Below are 24009 nucleotides of genomic sequence, written 5' to 3'. Positions count from 1 at the left end.
TATCGCATTATTGCTAGCACATAGCTTTTTTTGTTTTGTTTTGTTTTTTAAGATACTCACTGAGATAATTTACAACTTCACACCTAACTGGCTGCAAGATGCTAAAAGTCTCCATGGCCCAAAGTAATACCTTTCTTTCAACTGGATTTTTCTTTACTCTTTTGTCAAAGATAATTTACTTGTCTTCCTCCAGTCAGCCCTGAAGATAGTTCTTGGTAATGCTTCTGTATCTATATATACTTTCTCCTTTTTAAAAGTGCCCTAGAAGTATGTCACAAATATATTTTCTTGTATTTTTTCCACTATTTGTGCCATTTAACATTCTTTAGATTCTTCTAGATATTTACAGTTAATAGAATTTTATAACTATAAGACTGTTAAATAATGTTTTGAGGATGAGGTCCCACAACCTCTTTCCCATCATCTAATGCATCTGAGAGTGTTGCTGGCATCCTACCATCCTTCAACTTTATAAATAGTAGCCACACCCCCAGCACTTGTGGCTTTGCTTCTACATTCATATAAAACAAAGCTCAAAAAATAAAAAATAAAATAAATAAAACAAAGCTCATAGATATGACCTTATTTATTTACAAGATGTTTCAACCCTTATCTTTTATCATAAGATAAATTTGTTTAGGTGTTTGTTATTTTTTAAAATAACTGAAGACAAGTTATGCTGACCCTGAGATCTGCTTCCTGCGTGTTTCACTGTGGGTTATTAAGTGATTGTCCTTGAGGGTATTACACACGGGCTTTTATTTCCTGCCAGTTGATTGCATCTTCCCTCTGGAGAGTCGTACTTCTAATCTGCAAATGGCATTGTGTGTATTTTTTTTTTCCCTGAGAACTGAGATAACAAAAAGCATCTTTAATTATTAAAATCTTATCACTCATCAGTTTACTGTTTTCAGTAAGAGTCAGAATTACCAAGTAGCTTTCTGTTTGTTTTTACAAAGTCAGCAACACATCTTTTTGAACTCCTTAGATTTTTTGTGGGTTCTCTTTTTCAAAAATGATTTTTCCTCTCTAGATATTGATCAAATAAATGTTTTATATTTTTGCTTTGTTATTTAAGTTAACTCGCACTACACAAAAGCAAACTAACAACCACAGAACCCAATGTGTCTCTGTAATTGACTTATTTTCTGACATACATGGTGTCTCTTTGGACAACTGGGAAATCATGGCACCCCTCCTAGTTTATGCCTTTTTTCTGATGGCATAACCCCTGGTATTTCACCTTTCAACACAGGAGACAGTCATGCTCCCTAACCATTTTTTAAGAATGTATGTCCTACAACTCAGAAACTGCACTACTGGATATTTACCCTAAAGATATACATGTAGTGATCCGAAGGGGCAACTGCATCCCAATGTTCATAGCAGCAATGTCCACAATAGCCAAACTATGGGAAGAGCCCAGATGTCCATCAACAGATGAATAAAGAAGATGTTTTATATATATATGTATATACACACACACACACACACACACACACACACACATACATACACACACACACACACACAATGGAATATTACTCAGCCACAAAAAATGAAATATTGTCATTTGCAATGACATGGATAGAACTAGAGGATATTATGCTAAGTGAAATAAGTCAATCAGAGGAAGACAATTATCCTATGACCTCAAATTATATGTGGAATTTAAGGAAAAAAACAGAGGATCATAGAGGAAGAGAGGAAAATATAAAACAGGATGAAATCAGAGAGGGAGACAAACCATAAGAGACTCTTAATCATAGGAAACAAACTGAGGGTTGCTGTAGGGGTGGGGAGTGGGGGGATGGGTTAACTGGGGGATTGACATTAAGGAGGGCAGGTCATGTAATGAGTACTGGGTGTTATAAGACTGATGAATCACTGACCTCTAACTCTGAAACCAATAATACATTATATGTTAATTAATTGGATTTAAATAAAAATTTTTAAAAAGACAGTAATAGCATAGTATTAAACCAAGCATGGGTCTTTCTAAGTACAGGACCCTGTGTGACTACACAGGTCACATGCCCATGAATCTGGCCCTGCTGCTAACTCAACTTTACCATTCCATTCATAAAGCCAAGGAATTATATTATATATATTTGTCTCTACTATTTGTTTGTTTCCTTTCCACTGTATAGCTGGATATGTATATGGGTGATGGACATTAAGGAGGGCACGTGATGTAATGAGCACTGGGTGTTATATAAAACTGATGAGTCACTGACATCTGCCTCTGAAACAATTACATTATATGTTAATTGGATTTAAGTAAAATTTTTAAAAAAAGAACGTATATCTTAACATATTCCCTCTCTGGATTCTTTTTTATTCTTAGTGAATAAGTATAACTAAATCTGCCTCTAAATTTTAAATTTTCAACTTCTTTCTCCAAGGGGCAGAGGATGTGGACTCCATATTGGCCAAGCTATGCAGTGTGTATTTATGTTCTCTCCTAGCATGCTTTTCTATTCTATTTAGGCAGAAACATTTGTATTTAAGTCCTCACCTCATTACATGTCCTAAATGTACTCTTATCTTTCAACAGTACAATCCATTCATTTTAAATGCAATCATTTTCCCTCTTTTGTAGGATACTACAGACTATGTTGCCTACGTAGCTAAAGATCCAGTTAATCAACGAGGTATGGAAAGCAACTTCTAGATTTTCTTAAGAGCTGATTTATACCACCTTTAAAAAGTAACAAATAGTTCTTTTCAATATACAGAGTGATGAGGATCACTAGAGTGCTATACAGGGTTCTAGAAATATTATGTGAATTTGAGTTGGAAATAAATAGCCCTGCTAGCAGAATGAAGTAGAAATAAATATACAGTTGGGATTTAAATCCCAGTCGTTTGAGGGATCCTTATACGAAAAGCTTATTATCTATTTGTATAATAAAAAGAGAAGTTGTTTTGGTTATACTGCAGCTGGCTGCCTCATCTCCAGTGGATGAATTAATTACACAGAAGACCCAAGCCAGTGAGATTATTGGCCTGCATTGGTCTCAGCCTTGGTGTGTATGTGTGTGTTTGTGTTCAACACACTTGTGTGTTGAACCTGTGCATTTGTTCAAATAGTCTGGCATGTTACTTTGAGTGTTTGTCTTCTCATTTTTGGATCTTAGTTTAAATGTCACTTCTTCAGAGAGACTTCTTTGACTGATACCACTTCCTATCTCCAGGAGCATATCCCAACCTGCTGCATCATACTTTATTGCTCTTCTTATTAGCACTTAGCCCACATTTTTATTATTTTATTCTCTCATTTGTTGATATGTTTAATGTCTGTCCTTCCTATTGAAAGCTCCCTGAGGGCAGGAACCTGTTTACCTTATTCACTGTTGTTTCCAAAACACCCATCAAAAAGCCAGGCACATAGGTATTGCAACAAAAATAACTATTTTTGTTGAGTGTCTCAATAAATGGAAGGGTAAATTGATTGGATTTCCTATCTCAAGATTTAGCAAGGTTGCCTAAGTAAACTCATCTCCCAGTGAAACTTTGGGATAAAGGCCTGAAGTTTCTTAGGTCATTGGACCTCCTTAGACAGACATGGTTTGTGTTGCTTCTCATCCCTGATTCTGGGACATTCAGACTCCTCTTAGGGATGAGTCTCAGGTTGCTTCTTCTCCTTAACTAGAAACTTATTTGGGCAACAGCTTCTCCACCCCAGGGATAGAGTTTGCCCCAACACATTTATTAGGTACATGTGAAGTAGAATTTGGAAATTCAAAGAGCTATAAAGACATGTAGAGGACAGATAGGATAGAACTGATAAATAAGAGCAAATTAATTAATTAATCTTTGAGCAAATGGGTGGAGAATGCTGTTTACAAAGCAGAGCTTCAGGAAGATTGATTTAGGAATAGGATGGATTCAGAGAGAGCCTTAAGGCAGAGAGATCTGTTTGGAAGCCATTATGATGGTCAAAAAGGAAATGATGAGGACCAGCTGCTAACAAAGGACTTGGGATGTAGTAGATGTTTAGCGAATGCCAAAAGAACATGGTTCTGTGAGATGGAAAAGAAGAAACAGGTGACAAGAACTAAGCAATACTCCATTGAAAGGGACTCACTGTAAACTGTATAATGAAGAATGGATAACCATCAAAGATGAGTAGGAGAGACAGGAACTAGTGAAGGGGAATAAGGGTTTAGGAATGGAAGACAAGAAAAGATACTAGAAAAGAACAACCTCTTTTAATTAAGCCTGTGTTTCCTGAAAGAATAACTGCGTGCTATTTTGGGTAAGGCCTCTGAACAACAAAGCCTTTTAACCTGAAAGGAAAAGGTGAAAGGAAGTACAAATAGATTGGGAAGTCTAGGTGTTTGGTAACTTTGTCATCAGTCACTGAATAGCTCAGGCAGGTCATTGCTCTTCAGTCAACACAGTGGTGAGGAGTTCAAAGATTGATGTCCATTGCTTGCTTGCTTCTCTGGGATAATGGGTCTGCCTTGAAAATAGATGACTTAGAAACATAAGGTAACTTTGCTGGCATCTGGGTGGCTCAGTGTTAAAGCATCTGACTCTTGATTTTAGCTCAGGACATGATCTAAGGGTCATGATCTCAGGGTCTTGAGATCAAGCTCTACCTGGGGGGGGGGGGCATGCTCGGCAGGGATTCTGCTAGAGGTTTCTCTCTCTCTCTCTCTCTCTGTCTGCCCCTCCCCCTGTGCACTCTTTCTAGAATAAATAAATCTTAAAAAAAATAGGGTAATTTTTTGGATTAAAAAGTTAGCATCTCCTCATCCTTATTGCTCCGTTTCCAGTTTCCTCTTTCCCTTTCTTCTTCTTTTTTTTAAAAAAGATTTTATTTATTCATGAGAGACACACAGAGAGGCAGAGGGAGAAGCAGGCTCCCTGTGAGGAGACCGATGCAGGACTCAATCCCAGAACCCCAGGATCACTACCTGAGCCAAAGGCAGATAGATGCTCAACCACTGAGTCACCACCCAGGCGCCCCTCTTCCTTCCCTTTCTTTTTTCAAAAGAGTTTATTTATTTATTCATGAGAGACACACACAGAGAGAGGCAGAGACATAGGCAGAGAGAGAAGCAGGCTCCATGCTGGGAGCCCGATGTGGGACTTGATCCCAGTACTTCAGGATCACGCCCTGGGCCAAAGGCAGGTGCTCAACCACTAAGCCACCCAGGCGTCCCTCTCCTCCCCTTTCTTATTTACTTGGTTATAGAAACTTCTGTGAGAAGCCATTTTATTGTCATCATAGCCCCGGCTTGCACACCCATCTAGTGTCAAATCCTTTCTCCTCGCCTGAGCCCCTGGACTTTGGTTTGTACACAGAGGTGCTGATACAGCTTTTGAGCCTGCAAATAATTATTAATTCCATACTAATACAGAAGGGGCTGAGCTAATTATTGTGGAAGCAAAATAATTCCTGGCCAATCTGGACTCCTTATTTAGTGGGAGAGAGAAACACACAGAATGTAGGATGTCATGGAAAAGGGTGTTTGAACAGCAGCATGTGGGACATCGCAGGTGCTCCATGAGGATCTATGGGAGAATCGAACACAGGCCCAGGGGAAAGAACCCTGTGATGAGAGCTTAGGGTCATATGTTTGGGTGGTGTGTGAGTGTGTGTGAGGGTGGGGTTGCCAGAGAATAGAAGGAATAGAAGTAGGGGAGCCATGGCAAAAAGATCAGCTAGAAACAAATTGTAGAGGGCTTTGAATGGTGGCCAAAAGGTCATTGGGAGCCATGGAAGATTTTGAGCTTTATAACAACTATTCTGACTTCTGCCATTTTACTGAAATTGCAGAATGATTATTTTTCTGGCATTTGTATCTGTGAAAGTGATACTGGAGCGCAGAAAATAGTCTGGAATTGTAGAGTCCAATTTGGAGGACATCTCATTAGTCCTAGGCAGGAGTGGTACGGTTTAGATTATATTGCGGGGAGGAAGGAAAAGTTTGGACAAATCTGTGAACTAATGGAACTTGGCAACAATTTAGATATGAAGGTTGTTGAAGAAATAGAAACCAGATGTTCCTGAGGACTTAATGTGATATTATATATGATGAAATATCTCAATATGTGTCTCATAGTAAGTATATAATAAATGAAAGCTTATTATTATCATTATTATTACCCTGTGTGATTTGGAATAGTATTGCAATTAAAGAAACAGGGATTATTATACATTGGAAAAAGACAATCCACTAGAGAAACAGGGGAAAGGGGGAATCTACCATCTATTGCGTGCTCACCATATGGCAAGCATTGTGTAATTTCATCCTTACAGCAACTGAGGTTGGTATTAATTTATTCTTTTATTATAAAAGCAAACACTGGCATTGAAAAAAGTGAGATTGTTTTCCTAAGCTCGGCCAGCTAATAAACAAGTGAATCAGCCCCCAGGTCCTCAGCATACCTTTACAAAAGAACATCACAAGGCATGAAGAAACATTTAAAAATTTTGCAAGTTTACTAGCTACCTTGTTAGCAATCAAATTATAAATAGGTAGCACATTTCATCTTCAAATTCCAAATATTGAAGACAGGTAAAATGGGGTTTAAAGTAGTTTATTCTTAACAATGTTGGTAGGAGTGTGGATCCAAATGTTTTGGAAAGCAAGTTGACAATTTGCAGCCAAAGCCTTAAAAAGGTAAATTGAACCAGCAGTTTAACTTCTAATGAAATAATTAGGACATGCACAAAGATTAAGCAATAAAGATCATTGTCATATAATATTTATATAATAGAAAAAATACAATTAATTCAATATTCATAAATAGCAAATTGTATAAATGAATCTATAGAATGTACTACTATGCTTTGATATAAAGCTAGTGTTAGAGGGCAGCCCAAGTGGCTCAGCGGTTTAGCACTGCCTTCGGCCCAGGGTGCGATCCTGGAGTCCCGGAATCGAGTCCCATGTTCAGCTCCCTGCATGGAGAGCCTGCTTCTCCCTCTGCTTCTCCCTCTGCCTCTCTCTCTGTGTGTCTCTCATGAATAAATAAATAAAATCTTAAAAAAAATAAAGCTAGTGCTATAGAAGAATAAATAATGACATGGGGAAAATGTTGACAATGTTATGAAGTGCAAAAAAGTAGATTGTGAAACAACGTGTATAATATGACCCCAGGTAATTTTTTGGAGGTATAGAAAAAATATTGGAAAGAAAAAGATGCCAAAAATATTAATAGCAGTTATCTTTAGGTAGGGAGACTTGCATAATTTTTTTTGGTGCCTTTTTAGTTTTCTAAAACTCCTGCAGTGAATATTTATTATATTTGTAAAAAGAAAATATGTTCTAAATCCTTGAATAAGTAAAGAAAATAGTGAAACCAGAAAGAAGATGTTACAGAATTACCTAGTGAGTTTTGTTCATCTGGGGAAAATGTTTAGCAGGCAGGAGGATATAGGGAGGGGTGTTACTGTTATGGGGGATGGGAGTGTGGGGGTGGGAGAGACAGACAAAGAAACAGGGACCAGGCCTTCAGGTGCAGGTTTGGAAAAACTGCAACTTCATAACCCTAAGAGTAAGCAAGATCACCCAAGGAGGAGCTTGCAAAGAAGAGGGCTGAGGGCCTCAGGGAGTAGAAGAAGTCAGAGGAGACAGCAAAGAGCCAGATGAGTGGGAACGAGGAGGAGAGAAAACCAGGAGATGAGTATCATCTAAGAAGGAGGAAGAGCAAACTTCTAGGGGAGAAAAGTCATCCCAGAATAAGACAGCACAGAATGTCACACACTGAAAAGGAGTTAGGGGGAGTGAAGGTGGAAAAAGCCTTTGAGTGGGGCAGTTAACAGAGCCAGACCTCAGTGATGAGGAAGAGCTTAGCTGACTGAGGAAACCCAGGCTCCATGCTGAGAATCCTGAATGTTCCCACTGTCTCTCATTTGCATGATTCACTTTCTTTTTTTTTTTTTTTTTCAGCATTAGTCTATTCAAGGCAGGGCAGTTGTCACTTTTTCCCATCTTGGCTAGGACCCTTGAGTGAACTCCTCGTTTTATAAAAGGCCTTTTCTGTAGAAAAGCTAAGTTTCTCTAAGAACATTTTGAGTTTACTTAGTGACTAATACGGCTTGCCCCTGTAATTGCTGTAAATAGGAAATCCATATTCTCTTCACCTCTTATTCCAAATATGTCATCATCCAGGAAAGTTTACAGATTTTCTCTGAGTCTAAGATGTGAAAGAAGGCCCCAGTTTACCTGGGTAGAGGATGGCCATGGTTCTCAGTCTCTGAAGAAAGCTAAAACAAAAGTTTTTTAAAGACTGTAAAAACAATTTCAATTAACCTATTTAGTTATATTTATGGTTATGGTTATGAAATATACGCATGATTGCCCTGGGTTAACTCTGGTCTGACTGGAAGCTTGCTTCTTTGGTCTGGTTTCTTCCTAGGCATGGAGGACTCCTTGCTCAGTACCCCAGCACCATCTGGTGGTTGACCTGAGAAGCTGCACTTTTGAATTTCTAGTTTATTAAAAAACCAAAAACCAAACCTGATCTAAAAAATACCCCTGGTCTATTAAAAATAAATATAAAACTAGTAGGGAAGGGCCCATTATCCTCTAAGAATAGTTCTCAGCCATTTGTTCATGAATATCCAATTAGGAAACCAAATGAAAAAGGCTGAAGAATATGAATCTAAGACTTTAAAAAATCCTCCTTAATATGATACTTGATACCCAAAGGTAGAGTTGTGGGTCTATCTGGCTACAGGTGAAATGAAAAGAACCCATTTTGCATCTGATTCCATCTCAGGCCTCCATGCCGAGTTATCATATCATTGGAAAGTCACATTATTTTTTGGCAATTGGGACTTTCCATATACTTGTCCTTCATTCTTCCCATTAGCTAAAGATTGGTCAGTTCTTGGCCAACCTAGCTGCTTATCCAGACCTTTGGAGATGAGCCTAATACTGGGAAGTGGGCACATTTGTATGTGATTCAGAGCCCATCTGGCCCATGAGCAACCTCAAAAAGACAGTTTTTTACAGAGCAGCATACTATGAGTAGCAACAACAGCACTATGTGTGTTCGCTGAAAGTAGTGAGGCTGCACAGAATATCGCACAGGGTCAACCATTTTGTCCAGTGTCATCCTTTCATGGTGATGGGCACCACTGTTTGTTTTCTATTAATCTTCTCAAAAAAGTAATATGGCATTGATGAGGTTATCCAAAGCAAAGCAGAACATGTTGGTGGCATCAGCCCAAGAACAGGACCAAATCCTCAAAGTATCAGAATCAGAAGAATTGAGACAAGTAAAACCATTTTAGAAGTATGTGAGAAGCGGTAGAGGATGTTTGGTGGATTTGGTGTTTCCTTCCTTCCTGAGAGTACCCACACGCCACAAGAGCCCACATGCCTGTTCCTCAGAAGGTGTAAGCTGCTGTGAAAGAGGGAGGTTAGGATTTCTATAAAGCAATAAGGGACTTCAAACATCACCCGTGCTCTGTCTTGGCAGATAAGGGTAGTTCTGAAAAGTGATTTGTTCGGGATCATGCAGATTGTGGCATAATTGGAATTTGAACTTGAATCTGGATCTTTCCATGGAGTTCTTTTAAGTGTTCTTGTTTTCTCATCCCTTCAAAGGGAGATACATTTTCATTTTCCTTCGGGTGTGTATATGTATGTGCAAATATTTGAATTTCCTGCCTCTCTCATTATCTTCCCTATCTTCAGCTCTAGCCCTCTTCTTGAACGTAAGAAATATTTAAATTTAAAAAATAATTTCCTGTATCCTTTTATGATTTCTGATCTTGACTTTATTTTTAATTGACCCAGAAATTTATGAGATGAAAAACAAAAGAGGGATCCCTGGGTGGCGCAGCGGTTTAGCGCCTGCCTTTGGCCCAGGGCGCGATCCTGGAGGCCCAGGGCGTGATCCTGGAGACCCAGGATCGAATCCCACATTGGGCTCCCAGTGCATGGAGCCTGCTTCTCCCTCTGCCTATGTCTCTGCCTCTCTCTCTCTCTCTCTCTGTGTGACTATCATAAATAAATTTTTAAAAAAATTTAAAAAATACTTAAAAAAAAAAAGAAAAACAAAAGAATTCAAGTGAGTTGCCTTTTCTTATCATAAGGTAATACGACTTCTCTTGGCTCAACTGGAGGGCACTTTCCAAGGGCACTTTGTAGGTTTAAGGATATCTCCAAGAGCAAACCAAGCAGTGATTCATACCACTCAATGGCTGGAAGAATCTGCCTCACTAGGGGTCCACTGCAGGTGCCATTTCAATGCAATTGAAGACAACTTCTCACACTAGAATTATTGATGCAATTCAGGAAAATCAATATGGATTTATTCAACACAATTTTTAAAACACCTTCTATGTGTTGGTCATGTGTGAAGCTACTGCAGAGAAAAAGAAAGAGCAATTTAAAATGACAGCCTAAAGATAGATCCATCATTTTTCTTTGGTAGAAAGGATATATATTTATAGACATTCTTAATTAAGTTTTGAAGCTAGAATTAGCTCCTAAGTCTATATTAGGATCCAAGTCACTTCTTTAAAGGGACAACCTTATAAGAGATGGTAATGATAATTCTAGAGGTTTGACACCTTGGCATTGTTTGATTTAATAATTCCTCTCCCACACACAGGCACATACAAACACATGCCTTCTAAAAATTTAATTTAAATCTTTTATTTTATTTTATTTACAGATTTATTTATTTATTTTAGAGAGGGAGCACAAGTAGAAAGGGGAGAGGGAGAGAGAATCCCAAGCAGACTTGAGCTCACCTTGGAGATCGACCTGGGGGCTTGACACGGGGCTTGATCTCATGACCCCAAAATCACGACCTGACGTACTGCACCACCAAGGTGCTCCTTCATCTAAATCCTTTAAATGAAAGTCAAGTTAGTTCTGGAATAAGAATTGTCTGAGATTCCTTGAGATAATTATTAATAGAAGGCTAAGAGAAGAAACACTTGTAGGTTCTACTATTACGTACTGGTATAGGCTTTGCAAATTCTATCAGATGTAAATGAATTGCCTTCTGCTTTAAATAGATATAGAATCCTTTCCAAGAGAATGCAAGTGTGAAATCATGCTTCCAAGTCAGCACAGTTGAATCATGCTATAAAGACAGCTCTTCTCTCTTTAGGTGTCCCTTTTAGTAATGTGTCCTTCTGTTGGTTTCACACACAGTTCCCAAGATACATGAAGCATTCTTGGCATCTACTCTAATTCCCCATGCACTTGCTTAAGCCTTTCTGTTCTTAGAGAATAGCTAACAATTTTTGCAACATTATTGCATATATTTAACTGCTATCAAGCTTTTTCTCATCCCTCCATTCTTCAGGCTACACAAACCAATATATTTTTGAAAAATGTTATTTCTCATGGGACTTATTGCCTCCAAATAAAAATTATCCTCAGGGCTCTTTCTAAGCCATCCTTATGAAACTTCCATTTCAATAAATTGCCATGTTGCAAGGCTCTAAGCAAGACCCCATATCCCACCGAAGCAAGAATGGTATTCCATATGGTGGGAGGTGAATTTATAGTCCCTGAACAGAAGCTCCTGTTTTTATGCAGCAGCAGCAGATTTGCTCATTTGTGGTATTCCATCAGCTGCACCCTTCATAGCTTATTTATTTAAATTACATGTGTAAACTCCCCCCTTCTCAGTAGCTGCTTCTCAGAGAAATTATCTAATAAAAATTTTAATATCTTCTGGTCATGTCATCGTCACAAAATCTTGTTGCCTTTTTTTTTTTAATCTTGTTTTTGATGCTTGATGGAGATAATACTTTAGTAGAATTTTGAAGACAGGGATTACCACACCATCACTACTTTCTAGTGGCAATGACAGGGCAAAGGGGTGTTATAAGCTCCTATCTTCACCAGCAGCTCATCCCTCACTTTGAGGGGAGCAGGGTATGGGGGAGATTTGGAAAGTTATATTTTTGCAAAGACAAAATACCATGCAAAGACGACAGCATGACCCTCATCTTCCTGTCAGATTGCTGCCCTAAGCATCTTTTGTACCGAATTATAGAGCTAACATTGAATACAAGTCACATGATTAAGATCACTCTAGTTTTATAAAAAATGGAGGCCCAAAAATACTTGTCTGGAGACCAGAATTTGTCATTTTTTTGCGATATTTAAATGTAAAATATGACTGTTTCTTCTCTTTGATCCATATGAAAAATGAGGTATTCTTTTCCGCTACTTCAGAACTGAAAAGAACTTGTAAACCTGCTCCGTTTCACTCAATTAAAAGTTTGTGTTGTGGAATGATTTTGACTTTATATAAAACCTTTCCTTGTTGACAACTTATTACAGGTGTTTTGTTGTTTTTGTTTTGGTATGTTCTCTTGCAGCCTGCCATATATTGGAGTGCCGCAGTGGAATGGCCCAAGATGTCATAAGCACCATAGGGCAGGCTTTTGAACTCCGGTTTAAACAGTATTTGAAAAATCCTTCTTTGAATACTTCTTGTGAAAGGTCAGCCAAGAGTTCTATAATTATTTGACTTACTATATTTGTTTTGTTTTATTTTAAAGTGAATTTTCAAACTAATGAAATTAATATTTTTTTCTTACAAATAGGCAGTTTCAGTACAAACTAATAATGTCATTTTCTATTCTTCTTCCATTTATATTTATCCAGATATTTCCTCTTGCTTTGTATCAGAGAAACAGGAATATGCCCTGTTTCTCTGATATATAGAGAGCTACGACTTAATGAACTATTATCATAAAATAACAGACATCAATACATTTCTCAGAATCATTCCAATCCCAGATCTCTTGCAACTAAAAAAAGAAAAGAAAAAATCAAGAATGAAGAACAAAATAGTAAGAATCAAATGTCTGTAGCAAGAATCACCATTAGTTTGCTGGTTTGCAGTGTAAATAGATGAGCTCCAGCTAAACGGTGGGAGGGCTGAAAGGTGATGTGACCCAAGGATCTGGTTGTTCTATCTGAGGCACAGAAACTCTGCAAGGAAAGCCAAGCCCTTTAGGCCTGACAGACTTCAGCATGTGTGGAGTGCAGTGAGGTCTCTCACACCCAAGGGACAAAACTCAATCTTGTTTAATTTTAAATATACTCCTCCCCCAATTAGTTATGTTGTGTATCAGCCAACACTGGGTTTGGAGATCTCCCTTTATATGGGTTCTTAGGAGGCCTTGATGTTGAATTTTTCCCAGGGTAACACTCAATATCTTAGTGCTATCGTTTTGTTGACATGTAATGAACCCAACAAGACTGTGTGGGTTGTTAGTGGAATCAGTTCAGTCCAAAAGGACTTGATTTATTCTTTTTCATAAGAAACTTTTACTAATTCCAATTTGGAAGAAAAGTTGTTTGTTTTTTGTTTTTTTTGTCCTGTTTCAATTTTTAAAACAATGCATGTTTACATAAATCTACCCACTTGCCACATATGGTTCTAATATTTCTTTATGAATCCCATATACTCCTCCAGATTTGTGCAGACAAGATAACTGGCCATAGCTCTCTTATTTTTCTCATCTTGGTTTAATAAACTGGACTAGGCCCTCTGCCCAATATCTAAAATTTTTTTTTAGGAGAATATTTCCAAAATGGTACAATCAAAGTGTGCTGAAGATACTCAGGAAAACTTTATTTTTATGCTCCACTGGCAAAAATGACTTACATTCAGAGTTCATATGTGTGTTTGTGTGTGTATGTGTGTTTCTTAATCACTGGGGGGAGACACAAAAGCATCACCCTTGGCACTTTTTGTTGGCTTACCCTACTTTAATTGTCTATGGAAAGCTAAACAACTCAACCATCTGGTTGCTTCCATCCAGATGTTTGACATCACTTAAGAACAGCTATAAACTTAAAACATGAATGCAAAGTTTTTCAGATGATTTGCATGGTTCTGATCCCTCTGCCTCCCCTACAGCATTTGAATTCCCGCCCAGCCTCTTGGGGATTCTTTTTTCCCTTACAGTGAGGGGGTGCCTATTGATGATCATGCTGAGGAGCGAGAAGATCATGAGTATTACAATGAAATCCCAGGGAAGCAGCCACCTGCAGGTGGTGTTTCAGATGTGCGGATCAAAGTCCAAGCCACAGAACAAATGGCTTATTGCCCCATACGGTGTGAAAAGTTGTGCTACTTGGTAAGTCATGTTTTATTGTTACCGGAACTTAGCAATGTGATTCTGTCCTTGTCACTAGAGAGTTTAATTTGAGAGTTTTCAAGTACTAGTTTAGAGAAAGTATCATCTTCCTCAATACAGAGCCAGAGAATGAATCATTGTTGGAGCCTGCACTAGATCATTTTTGCTCTGAATCCCCCAACTTTGGCTGATGTGGATGACTTCACATCTCCCTTCACTAGGAAGTCCAGCATGTTATTTTTAACATCACCCTTCTCCATCTCCAGTCTTCCTATATTCTCCTTGCTGCTCATCCTTAGCTACAGCCTCCACAGCTGATCCTTCCCCTGACCTCCTGATACCCTCTCCTCCTTTCAATCCTCTGCCTTTGTTCTGTTGCATCAACCCCTGTCTCAGTCTTTATTTTCTCTTTGTCTACTGGTTATCTCTCTTCCATCTGCTAATAAATTTGGATTCCTCCAACCAGCTCATAATGTCTTGTCTCCTTCTCATCTTCCTTTTTTACCCATAAACTAGAAAACATTGTCTCTATCCCAGGTTTCACATCAGCACTATATTTCTAAGATCTGAATTCTGCTTGACAACTTGATGGGAATCACTTTTACAGTGGTCACCAATGGTTTTTTTGGTCACTGATGGTTTAAATCAATTTTCTTCATCAATATTCTGAATCTGTCTATAGAATTTGATACCTGTAGGCTGCCCCTTCCTTTTTGTAGACCTCTTCTATTATCTTCTAAAGCACTTCTACTGTGTCATTCTTATCCCCCATCTCTTTTGCAGCTTTTGAAACCTTTGTCCAACATTTTATTATTAATTTTTTCAAACATACAGAAAAGTTATGTAAGAGTCATACATTGAACACTCATACACTCACTGTCTAGAGTCTATGATTAACTACATTTAACATTTCACCAGGTTTGCCCTGTCATCCTATATAGCTATCATCCATCAGCACGTCTTAATTTTGGTATGTTTCAAAGTAAGTTACATCTTTTTTTTAATTTAAATTTTGTTAGTTAACATATAGTGTAAAATTGGTTTCTGGACTAGAATTCAGTGATCCAGCACTTACATACAACACCTAATGCTCCTCACAACAAGTGCCTTCCTTAATACCCATCATCTGTCTAGCCCATCCCCCACCCACTCCCCTCCATCCACCTTCAGTGTGTTCTCTGTCATTAAGAGTCACTTATGGCTTATTGCTTATTTCCCTCTTTCCTTCCCCCCCCCCATATATTCATCTGATTTCTTTCTCAAATTCCACATGTGAAATCATATGGTATTTGTCTTTCTCTCACTGACTTATTTCAGTTGACATAATACACTTTAGCTCTGTCCACATTATTGCAAATGGCAAGATTTCTTTTTGGTGGCTGAGTAATATTCCATTGTGTATGTGTGTGTGTGTGTGTGTGTGTGTAAACACACATATATACACACATACCACATCTTCTTTACCCATTCATCAGTCAGTGGACTTTTGGGCTTTCTCCATAGTTTGGCTATTGTTGATAATGCTATCACATCTTTTCTCGTTAGACCTTATTTTCTTCCACTCACCTACAAATCCAAGCCCTTGCCCTTACCACCCTTGCTCTGTGTTTGGCCTCGACCTTGGTTTCTCCTCTGGCATGCCACCTGTATACACATTGTTCCAGCTTCTTTGTTTTCAATTACTACCTATCTCTCCAGCTATAATGCGATAGACATTACATTGCTTATGTTAAGATTGAAATCAGCATTTTCTCCTTGATTTCAAATCAGATTCCTCTACAGATTTACTCATGTTTATTAATAGTACTGCTCTTCTTTCATTAATCTGCAGTCTTTTGCTTTTCTCACTTTGGGCTCCACATCAACTCAGTCTTCAAGACCTAGAATTCTGCCATGAAATCGTTTGAATCTACCCCACCTCTCATATTCCTGTTGCACCTTTCTGAGCTCTGGTCTTTACTTGCCCAGATGATTCTGAAAACTCCTTCCTTGTCTCCAGTTTCATTCCCCCAAACCATTCTGCATGGTACTTCCAGATCAGTCTTTCTGAAGGATAGATATTGCCCTTCTCGAAGGCATCAGTGATATCATCCCACTATTGAAGACAATCTAGATCTGGATCTAGATCCATAGGGGATCAGTGCAACCCCTGATGGATGAGATTGTCAAGGTTGAAAAATGAGCCTGGCATTAACCTCAGTAGAATAGGGCTCCAATCTGTCACTATTAGATAGAGGTTTGCTAAATACTATTTATACAAAGTGTCCTGGAAATCACACTTTCTGGCCTGAGACTTGGATTGAGTCCTGTAGGGGAACCTCCCAAGCACAGGCAGCAACCCTCAGGATATAGGCCTTATGTTGGCAGCCTTTATGACTCCCCGCTCCAGACCCATCTTTGCAGCCCCCAAATAATGCACTCCCATAGGAGTCTATGCTCCCCACCCAGAATCTCAGTTCCTGTCGGAAAGTGAATTTGTCAGCTGTATTCTGCTGGGAGCATCAGTAGTGTTGTTTTTTGAAAGTATGGATATATACTATGTTTGTAAATGTTTCACAATTTGTTGTTTGTGCAGCCTGGAAACTCCAAGTGCAGCAGTGTGTATGAGAACTGTTTAGAACAAAGCAGGGCAATAGGTAGGTACAATTGTCCTCTGCCATCTGCCACTCTCCTTATTCCTTGTAGGTCATGTGGTTGTGTGTGGCCCTAGCTCTTAAAGACTTCCTGGGGAAGTCAGGTTTATATAACCAAACATATAATGCTTCAGCGGCCGGCTTTCCACACTCCGAGAGTCCCAGAATGCCACGCATGTGTCACTTGACAGGCTCATGACTTTGCCTCACTCTTGTGGGCTCTACCACACTATCATTCTACCTTATGAGGTCTTTCACTGCTGTAACATCATGAGAGGTCTTCCTGGAAAGATGCTTCTCTGCTTAAAACTCAAGGGAGTTCCACTTCAAAGAAGATCAGACATTAAGCTAATGTGAAAATCAATGCTTTACCATTAGAATTAAGGTAAAATCTTTAAGCAGAAAACAAAAAGAAATCTGAAATGCAAGAGACTCAATTAGGGGGGCCCATCTACTCCACTTGCCCTACTTCCTAGGGCATTAAATGTCTTATTACTGCACGTGATAGTTATGTTGGGCACAACTTTTCCACAACACAAATGTAGAATATCAACCATCCAGGTTGGACATACATTGTCATAAAGTTATACCCTAGTTAGTAATTTGATTTTTTTAAATTGTTGAAGGTACATATTTCTTTGGGAAGCAAAGTTTTATAGCATTAGAGAGGGAGGTAACTGGATGGTATTGATAAGATGGTGGAGAAATAGAGTTGGATAGCCATGCTTAGGGACTCAAATTAAATTAGCAGGAATTTGGCACCTAGAAGGTAGTCACTTCTAAGGGTAAATATATATTACTTATTTATTTATTAAGAGATTTTATCTATCCATCTGAGAGAGAGAGAGCATGCCCAAGCACATGAGAGAGAGCACAAGCAGGGCGAGGGGCAGAGGGAGAAGCAGACTCCCTGCTGAGCAGGAAGCCCGATGTACGATTTGATCCTGGGACTGAAGGAAGATGCTTAACTGACTGAACCACTCTGTCACCCCTAGAATATTTTCATTCTTCTTATGGAATTATGCCATTGTAACCTATTAATTTAATTTACTTCTTTTGAGACAGAGAGACAGAGAAAGAGAGAGAGAGAGAGAGTGCAAGGGGGAGGGGGTAGAGGCAGAGGGTGAGAGAGAATCCCAAGCAGGCTCCACCCAGCATGGAGCTTGACATAAGACTCGATCTCACAACTCTGATATTATGACCTGAGCTAAAATCAAGAGTCGGACACTTAACTGACTGAGCCACCCAGGTGCCTCAAATTTTATTATTTCTTATATATGGGAGATACATAAAAATTTATCATTTTAGGTACAGCTATGATTCCTACCTTCCTCCACCATGCAAAAATAACAGAAGTAGTGGGTTTAGACGGTATTGTTAATTCTTTAAAGATATGGTTCTTTTTGGTAGCTATTAAAATTCCATGCCATTCTTTAAAGTTATTTACAATTTTAACCTAACTTTAAGTAATATGACTAAAACAAATTAAATTAAAGGTAAGTGCAAAGGCTCCCTAGAAGCTATATTCCTTCCTCCCTTCCTTTCCATTACGCAGAAATCCCTAACCTAAGGATTTAATAGTCAGGAACACATCACATATGTCCTGCAGTATTGTAATTATTTTCTACCTGTGCTGAAGCTCACTTGGAAATATCTCCACATCCTGTTTCATCTCATTCTATAGTCTTCATTTATGCAACACTTTACTCAGTGGCTATTTATGAAGATGCTCTGTAGGTCTGGCACTATGCAAGAATGGAATCACAACCAGTACTCATGTTGGTAGTTTAAATAGGAAGACACATCTTTAGCAAAAGCTTACAAATAGGATCGATATTTCAAAGCCCAACGTGTTATGGAAACAAATAACAGGGAACCTAACTTAATCTGAGGGGCTATAGAGGGTCTTCCTAAACTCTCTTCAGGCAAACAACCAAACCAGGACCTGATGGATGAGTAGGGATTATCCAGGCACAGAGGAAGAAATGGGAAGAGGGGGTGAGAGAGGGAAAGAGAAAGAAAAGTATAAATGGAAACTAGAATTCCTGGTGTGCCAGGACCACATCCTAGATCACTGCACATAGAGAGGACAGCAGAGAGAGTCTTGGACCTAGACAAAGAACTCCCGAATTTTGGGTCCTAACAAATACCTCCCTTCCCAGCTCATCTTCCTCTTCTCCGTTAGACAGTCTTGATGGCACAGCCTGTGTGGCAGCCATGTGACATGTGGCACAGTCACATGGCTTCTGAGGGGAACTCACTGAAGGAAAATCAACATTACTAGAATGATGTACCATATGCTAAATCACAACACTACCATTGAAGATAAGGGGCATGGTCTCCTAGTTTTTTGTCAAGAGCCCCCAAAACATACATTTGTGAAGGAACTAATGGTTATAGAGGTTATAGAGGTACTGTCTCAGTCTTATTCAAGATATTTCTTTTTGTAAATGTAATCTTGTCATAGAATCCAACTTACTGTTTCTGTTTATCTTGGTTTTATTTCTCCTTCAAATCCAACAAACAATGTAACCCCTTATTCTTTTGTGGTTTATATATGTCCTAAGCCAATATAAGCAGATCCAAACTTATGAACAGACTTTACTGAGAGCCTGGAATATATTTCCAGAATTAGTTCATTCCAGAATTAATTTTAGCCATGATGACTATCTCCTAGACAAGTGTACCGTATTCTACTATTCTGGTTTGCCTGTACTAGAGCTTAAATACATATTTTGGAATGACAAATACAATAGAAGTTTCTGTTGCAAGTGCCTGTTCTTCAGTTGCACTCCAACTTTGCGAGGGTTGGAAACCAGTACAGAGCTACCTTCCTTGTGGTGGCCTTAAGGTAACAGTTCATAACTGGGAACTTTTCAGAATCTTGGTGAGGTGAGAGATGGTATTCGCAGTTTGGAAAAAGTCCTTCAGCTGGATACTTTCTTCCCTTGAAAATCAGAGCTACAACATTGTTTCCTTAGAAAAGCAGTTCTAAGTTCCAGTGAGGATCCAGAATGCTAGGAAGCCATCTCCCTAGACCTCAGCCACTAAGACCATAAGTTAGAAGAACTCAACCCCTGCTCCAGGAGCAACAACAATTAAGGCCACTCCTATTGTTGTAGGGAGGACTTTACTACTATGGTGTCCATTCATTCACAGACACCCAGAAATCAAGTATTCCTATCTTGGGGCCTGCCTGTGACTACTAGGGCATATGTTTAAAAACTGATCTGAAATTCTTGACCAGTGAGCAAATGAATAGCAGTTGCCAGAATAGCAAATACATAATTTTTATGGCTTTTCCTTGAGATTTATACATAAGCATTTGAGAGACACCTATACAAATATTTTCAATAAGATCTGGCTTTTTCCTCCCAAGACATTTATTTATTCAAATACTGACTTACAACTTGAATTCCAGTATATTATAAATACTGCAATAGTCTTCTGGTTTTTGGAGAAGTTAATTATATTTATCACCAGACTTATAAAAGATACCTATCCCTACTTTTTTTTTTTAAAGCTTTCTTTTTTTAAAAGATTTTATTTACTCATGAGACACAGAGAGAAAGAGGCAGAGACATAGGCAGAGGGAGAAGCAGGCTCCATGTAGGAAGCCCGATGTGGGACTTGATCCCATCATTCCCTGAGCTGAAGGCAGACGCTCAACCACTGAGCCACCCCAGTGTCCCTCTATCCCTACTTTTAAATTTCTTTATGGAAAAAATTAATTAGCAAATAGAATGTTTTCCTGACCTCAAGTTAAATGGAAATAAGATATTTTTAATCAAAAAGACATTAAATTCTTACAAGCCCTAAGAGCTTGCACTTAAAAACTTTGGTTCTTACAGTATATACACTATGTATTTGTTTTTTGCCACCAGTCCTCTCTTCAACAGGTTGGATCGGTTCTCGGAGTAATACTTGGCAAAAATAAATTTTGGAATGCACAATGGCTGGCATATGTGGTTAAACTCTCATCAGCCACATATTTTACCCAATAAAGATTTTAAATTTGGGTATAGAGTGAAATACATATTTAAGGCAAAATTACTGAGTTAAATATAATAAGGCATTTGGGAAAAAGAAATGGTCATTTTCAAGAGAGACTGGATACAGGCATTAATGCTTTTGTGTAATTCTATGGGATGGTAAAACTGATGTTGTCACCTCATGCCATTCTCTGTAAGGGGCAAATGAGTCAGTGCCCTGTGCTAAAGTTTGACTCAGAACATACCGGGGTCAAATATGCTGAGAAAGGAAGACTGAGGCAGATTCAGCATCTGTTCATTCAGCTGACAAACATTTTTCTTTTGAGCACCTGCCTCAGTGCCTTCATACTAGGCATTGAAGATGAAGAAGATATGCAGATAAATGGGTTCTAATCTCTTCTTAAGGACTCGAGGAATTTGCAGTCTCAAGGGGAAGACAGACGAACAAGTAAACACATACCTATATTATGTTATGGAGCGGCGCCTGACCCAGGCTTGGGGAGGGAAGCACTAAGGGGGAAGCTTCTTGAAGGAGGTGGATTCAGAACAGAATCTTATTTATATATATATTTTTTCAGAACAGAATCTTAAAGGACAAATAGGAGTTAGGTACAGACAGAAAGGAATAGCAGGAGATAAGAACCATTTGCAGAGCACCAGCATCAATGAATAAATAGGTAACTGAGCAGATATTAATTATTTATTAAGCAGGCACTATTCTGTTAGTGTCTCATCCACATTCTTTCATTTAATCCTCACAACCATATTTTTTTATTTAAATGCAATTTGCCAACATATAACACCCATTGCTCATTGCATCACGTGCCCTCCTTAAAGCTCGTCACCCAGTTACCTACCCACCCACCCACTTTCCCTTCTGCAACCCTTTGTTGTTCCCCAGAGTTAGGAGTCCTGCTAATTATAGTGGCTGTGAGTACTATCATTAGATAATGTTTCAATATTTCAAGATAATATCTAAATGTATATCCCAAAATACAATAGAGCATTTGATAAAGAAAATAGACATAAATCCACATTTCAAATCATGATCATTTTAACTTTCGGGAGGCCAATGTTCTGATTTAATTAGGTCATTCTTGTTTGTAAGCTCATAATGCAGCTGAGGAAGATTTTGTAACAAAAAAAGTGATCTTCAATCTTTGATTTATTTGTAGTGATCTCTAACCACTTAGCCATTTATGAAAGTAAGTTTAGTTTAAACTAGATAATATTCATAGATCCATGTAACCAAACAAATGGAGACTGTCATATATTGTAAAATGCAACAAAGAAACGAAATGCCCTGACCACCCCTCCTTCTTTAGAAATCTCACTCCTCCCTCAGGATATTCCACATATAGAGTATGAGGGAGGACAAGGTGATGTGTAACAGCTGACAGACCAAGAGAAAAGGAGTAGGTAGTAAGGCTGTAGTCTTCTGACTGGGCTTCTCCTATGTGATGTACCCTTGGGTCTCCATATTTTATAAGAATTATAGCACTATTCATCATGATGTGAAATCTGATATAAAGTTGGTTCTTTTTGGACCACATTAAAAGGGTTTAATGACTGAAACAATAAAAGGACTGATGTTGACTGATATTTTATGATAAGACAATGGAATGTGAATGTCATTACTTCAGGGCAGCTTCATGATAGCACATATGGCCAAAAATATAAATGTTCCATCTATCCTGACATTCTGAGGACAGAACCATCTGGATGGTACAAAATATTTCCTGACATCAGGTACTGAAATATGGTGCTATTACCCATCCATTCAGTAACCCTTTGTTGTCATAAGTATGTGCCAGCCATGTGCTAGGAGAAAAGATCTCTACATTCACGGAACATGCAGTCTAGATGGCATTAAACAAAATGACATAATAGAATTAATTTTTCTTGTGATATGGACTTCAAAGGTGAAGAAGAAACTTCTAGCAAAGCAGAGAGACTTAGTGTAGTCTGAGAAGGTCGGAGAAAGCTCTACTGAGAAAAGAGATGCTTATACTGACACCTGAAGAGTGTGGGAAGAGCATGGCAATCAGAGAAAATGGCCTTACAGTGGAGATTATTCTTCCAGAAGGGCAAAGTGACTGAGGAACATGGAGGTGCAAGGGAAGCTGGGTAGATGGGACCAGAACTTGGGGCTTGTTGAAAAGTTTGAGCTTTGGGACACCTCCTGGGTGGCCTAGTGGTTGAGCATCTGCCTTTGGCTCAGGGTGATACCAGGGTTCTGGGATCGAGTTCCACATCGGGCTTCCCACCGGGAGCCTGCTTCTCCCTCTGCCTATGTCTCTGCCTCTCTTTCTGTGTCTCTCATGAATAAATAAATAACATCTTTAAAAAAAGACAAAAAAAGTTTGAGCTTTATCCAAAGAGGAATGGGAGGCAGTAAAGAGTTTTTTAAGCCGCTGAAAAATATGACTAGGTTTGCAAAAAAAAGATCATTTTGGCCACAGTGTATAGAACAGAATGGAAGAGGAGGAAACAGGGTAAGAGGGAAGAAGGTGATAACCTAAGGGGTGAGGTTTTTCCATTAAATTCCAGAATAAACATCAACAGTTGGTTAGAGGCTGAGCTTGGCAAAACAAAACTTTGGGCATAGAGAGAAGACAGACTTTCCATTCTTAATAATTTAAGTAGTAAGGTTTTGAAAAACAGTTTAGGGACACCTGAGTGTCTCAGCTGGTTCAGCATCCAACTCTTGATTTTGGCTCAGGTCATAATCTCAGGGTGGTGAGATTGAGCCCCACATTGGGCTGGATGTGGAGCCTGTTTAAGATGTTCTCTCTCCCTCTCCCTCTGCACCTCCCCTGCCCACTCATGCCCCATATGCACATGCTCTCTCTAAAAAAAGGTAGGGTGCCTGAGTGGCTCAGTGGGTTAAGCATCGAACTCTTGGTTTCAACTCAGGTCAAGGATTGAGCCCCAAGTTGGGCTGTGTGTCTCCCTCTCTGTTCCTCCCCACTGTTTGCATCTCTCTCTCAAACAAAATCTTTTTTTTTTTTTTAAAGCAGTTTAAATAATAGATATTCAGGTTCTGTATGACATATGTGTTTTCTTGATTCCTGGACCACAGCCCTGAGCAGTGTTATGTGTGGGTTTGTGATGTTTGCTGGACAGTCGGCTGTCTTTTTTTCTCTGGCTGCTCTTCTCTTGGGTCTTCCTAGTTTGTTTCCTACCTAGTGTTGAAGCAGTAGGTCAGCTGAGGGATGGGCGGGGAGGGTCTAGGAGGCCAAGGAGAGGGTGCTTTCCCTGAAAGCCTGGTGTGTTTCTTGTTTTTACAGGT

The 24009-nt window shown here is 38.9% G+C and overlaps 1 protein-coding gene across 2 annotated transcripts in view; it reads left to right on the top strand.

Annotated features, from left to right (window-relative positions):
- SHC4 (SHC adaptor protein 4) overlaps positions 1 to 24009 on the top strand; it is a 132275-nt gene that overhangs the window by 86208 nt on the left and 22058 nt on the right. For both annotated transcript variants that reach the window (XM_025472861.3, XM_025472862.3), the window contains exons 6-9: positions 2603 to 2654; positions 12320 to 12443; positions 13921 to 14092; positions 16668 to 16728. In XM_025472861.3, the coding sequence (XP_025328646.1) occupies positions 2603 to 2654; positions 12320 to 12443; positions 13921 to 14092; positions 16668 to 16728 (409 nt within the window). The remainder of the gene's footprint in view (positions 1 to 2602; positions 2655 to 12319; positions 12444 to 13920; positions 14093 to 16667; positions 16729 to 24009) is intronic.

The sequence above is a fragment of the Canis lupus genome, chromosome 30 (genome assembly GCF_003254725.2).
Source record: "Canis lupus dingo isolate Sandy chromosome 30, ASM325472v2, whole genome shotgun sequence".
Lineage (NCBI taxonomy): Eukaryota > Metazoa > Chordata > Mammalia > Carnivora > Canidae > Canis > Canis lupus.
Note: the sequence above shows the minus strand (reverse complement) of the source record. Positions and strands in the feature narration are given on the sequence as shown.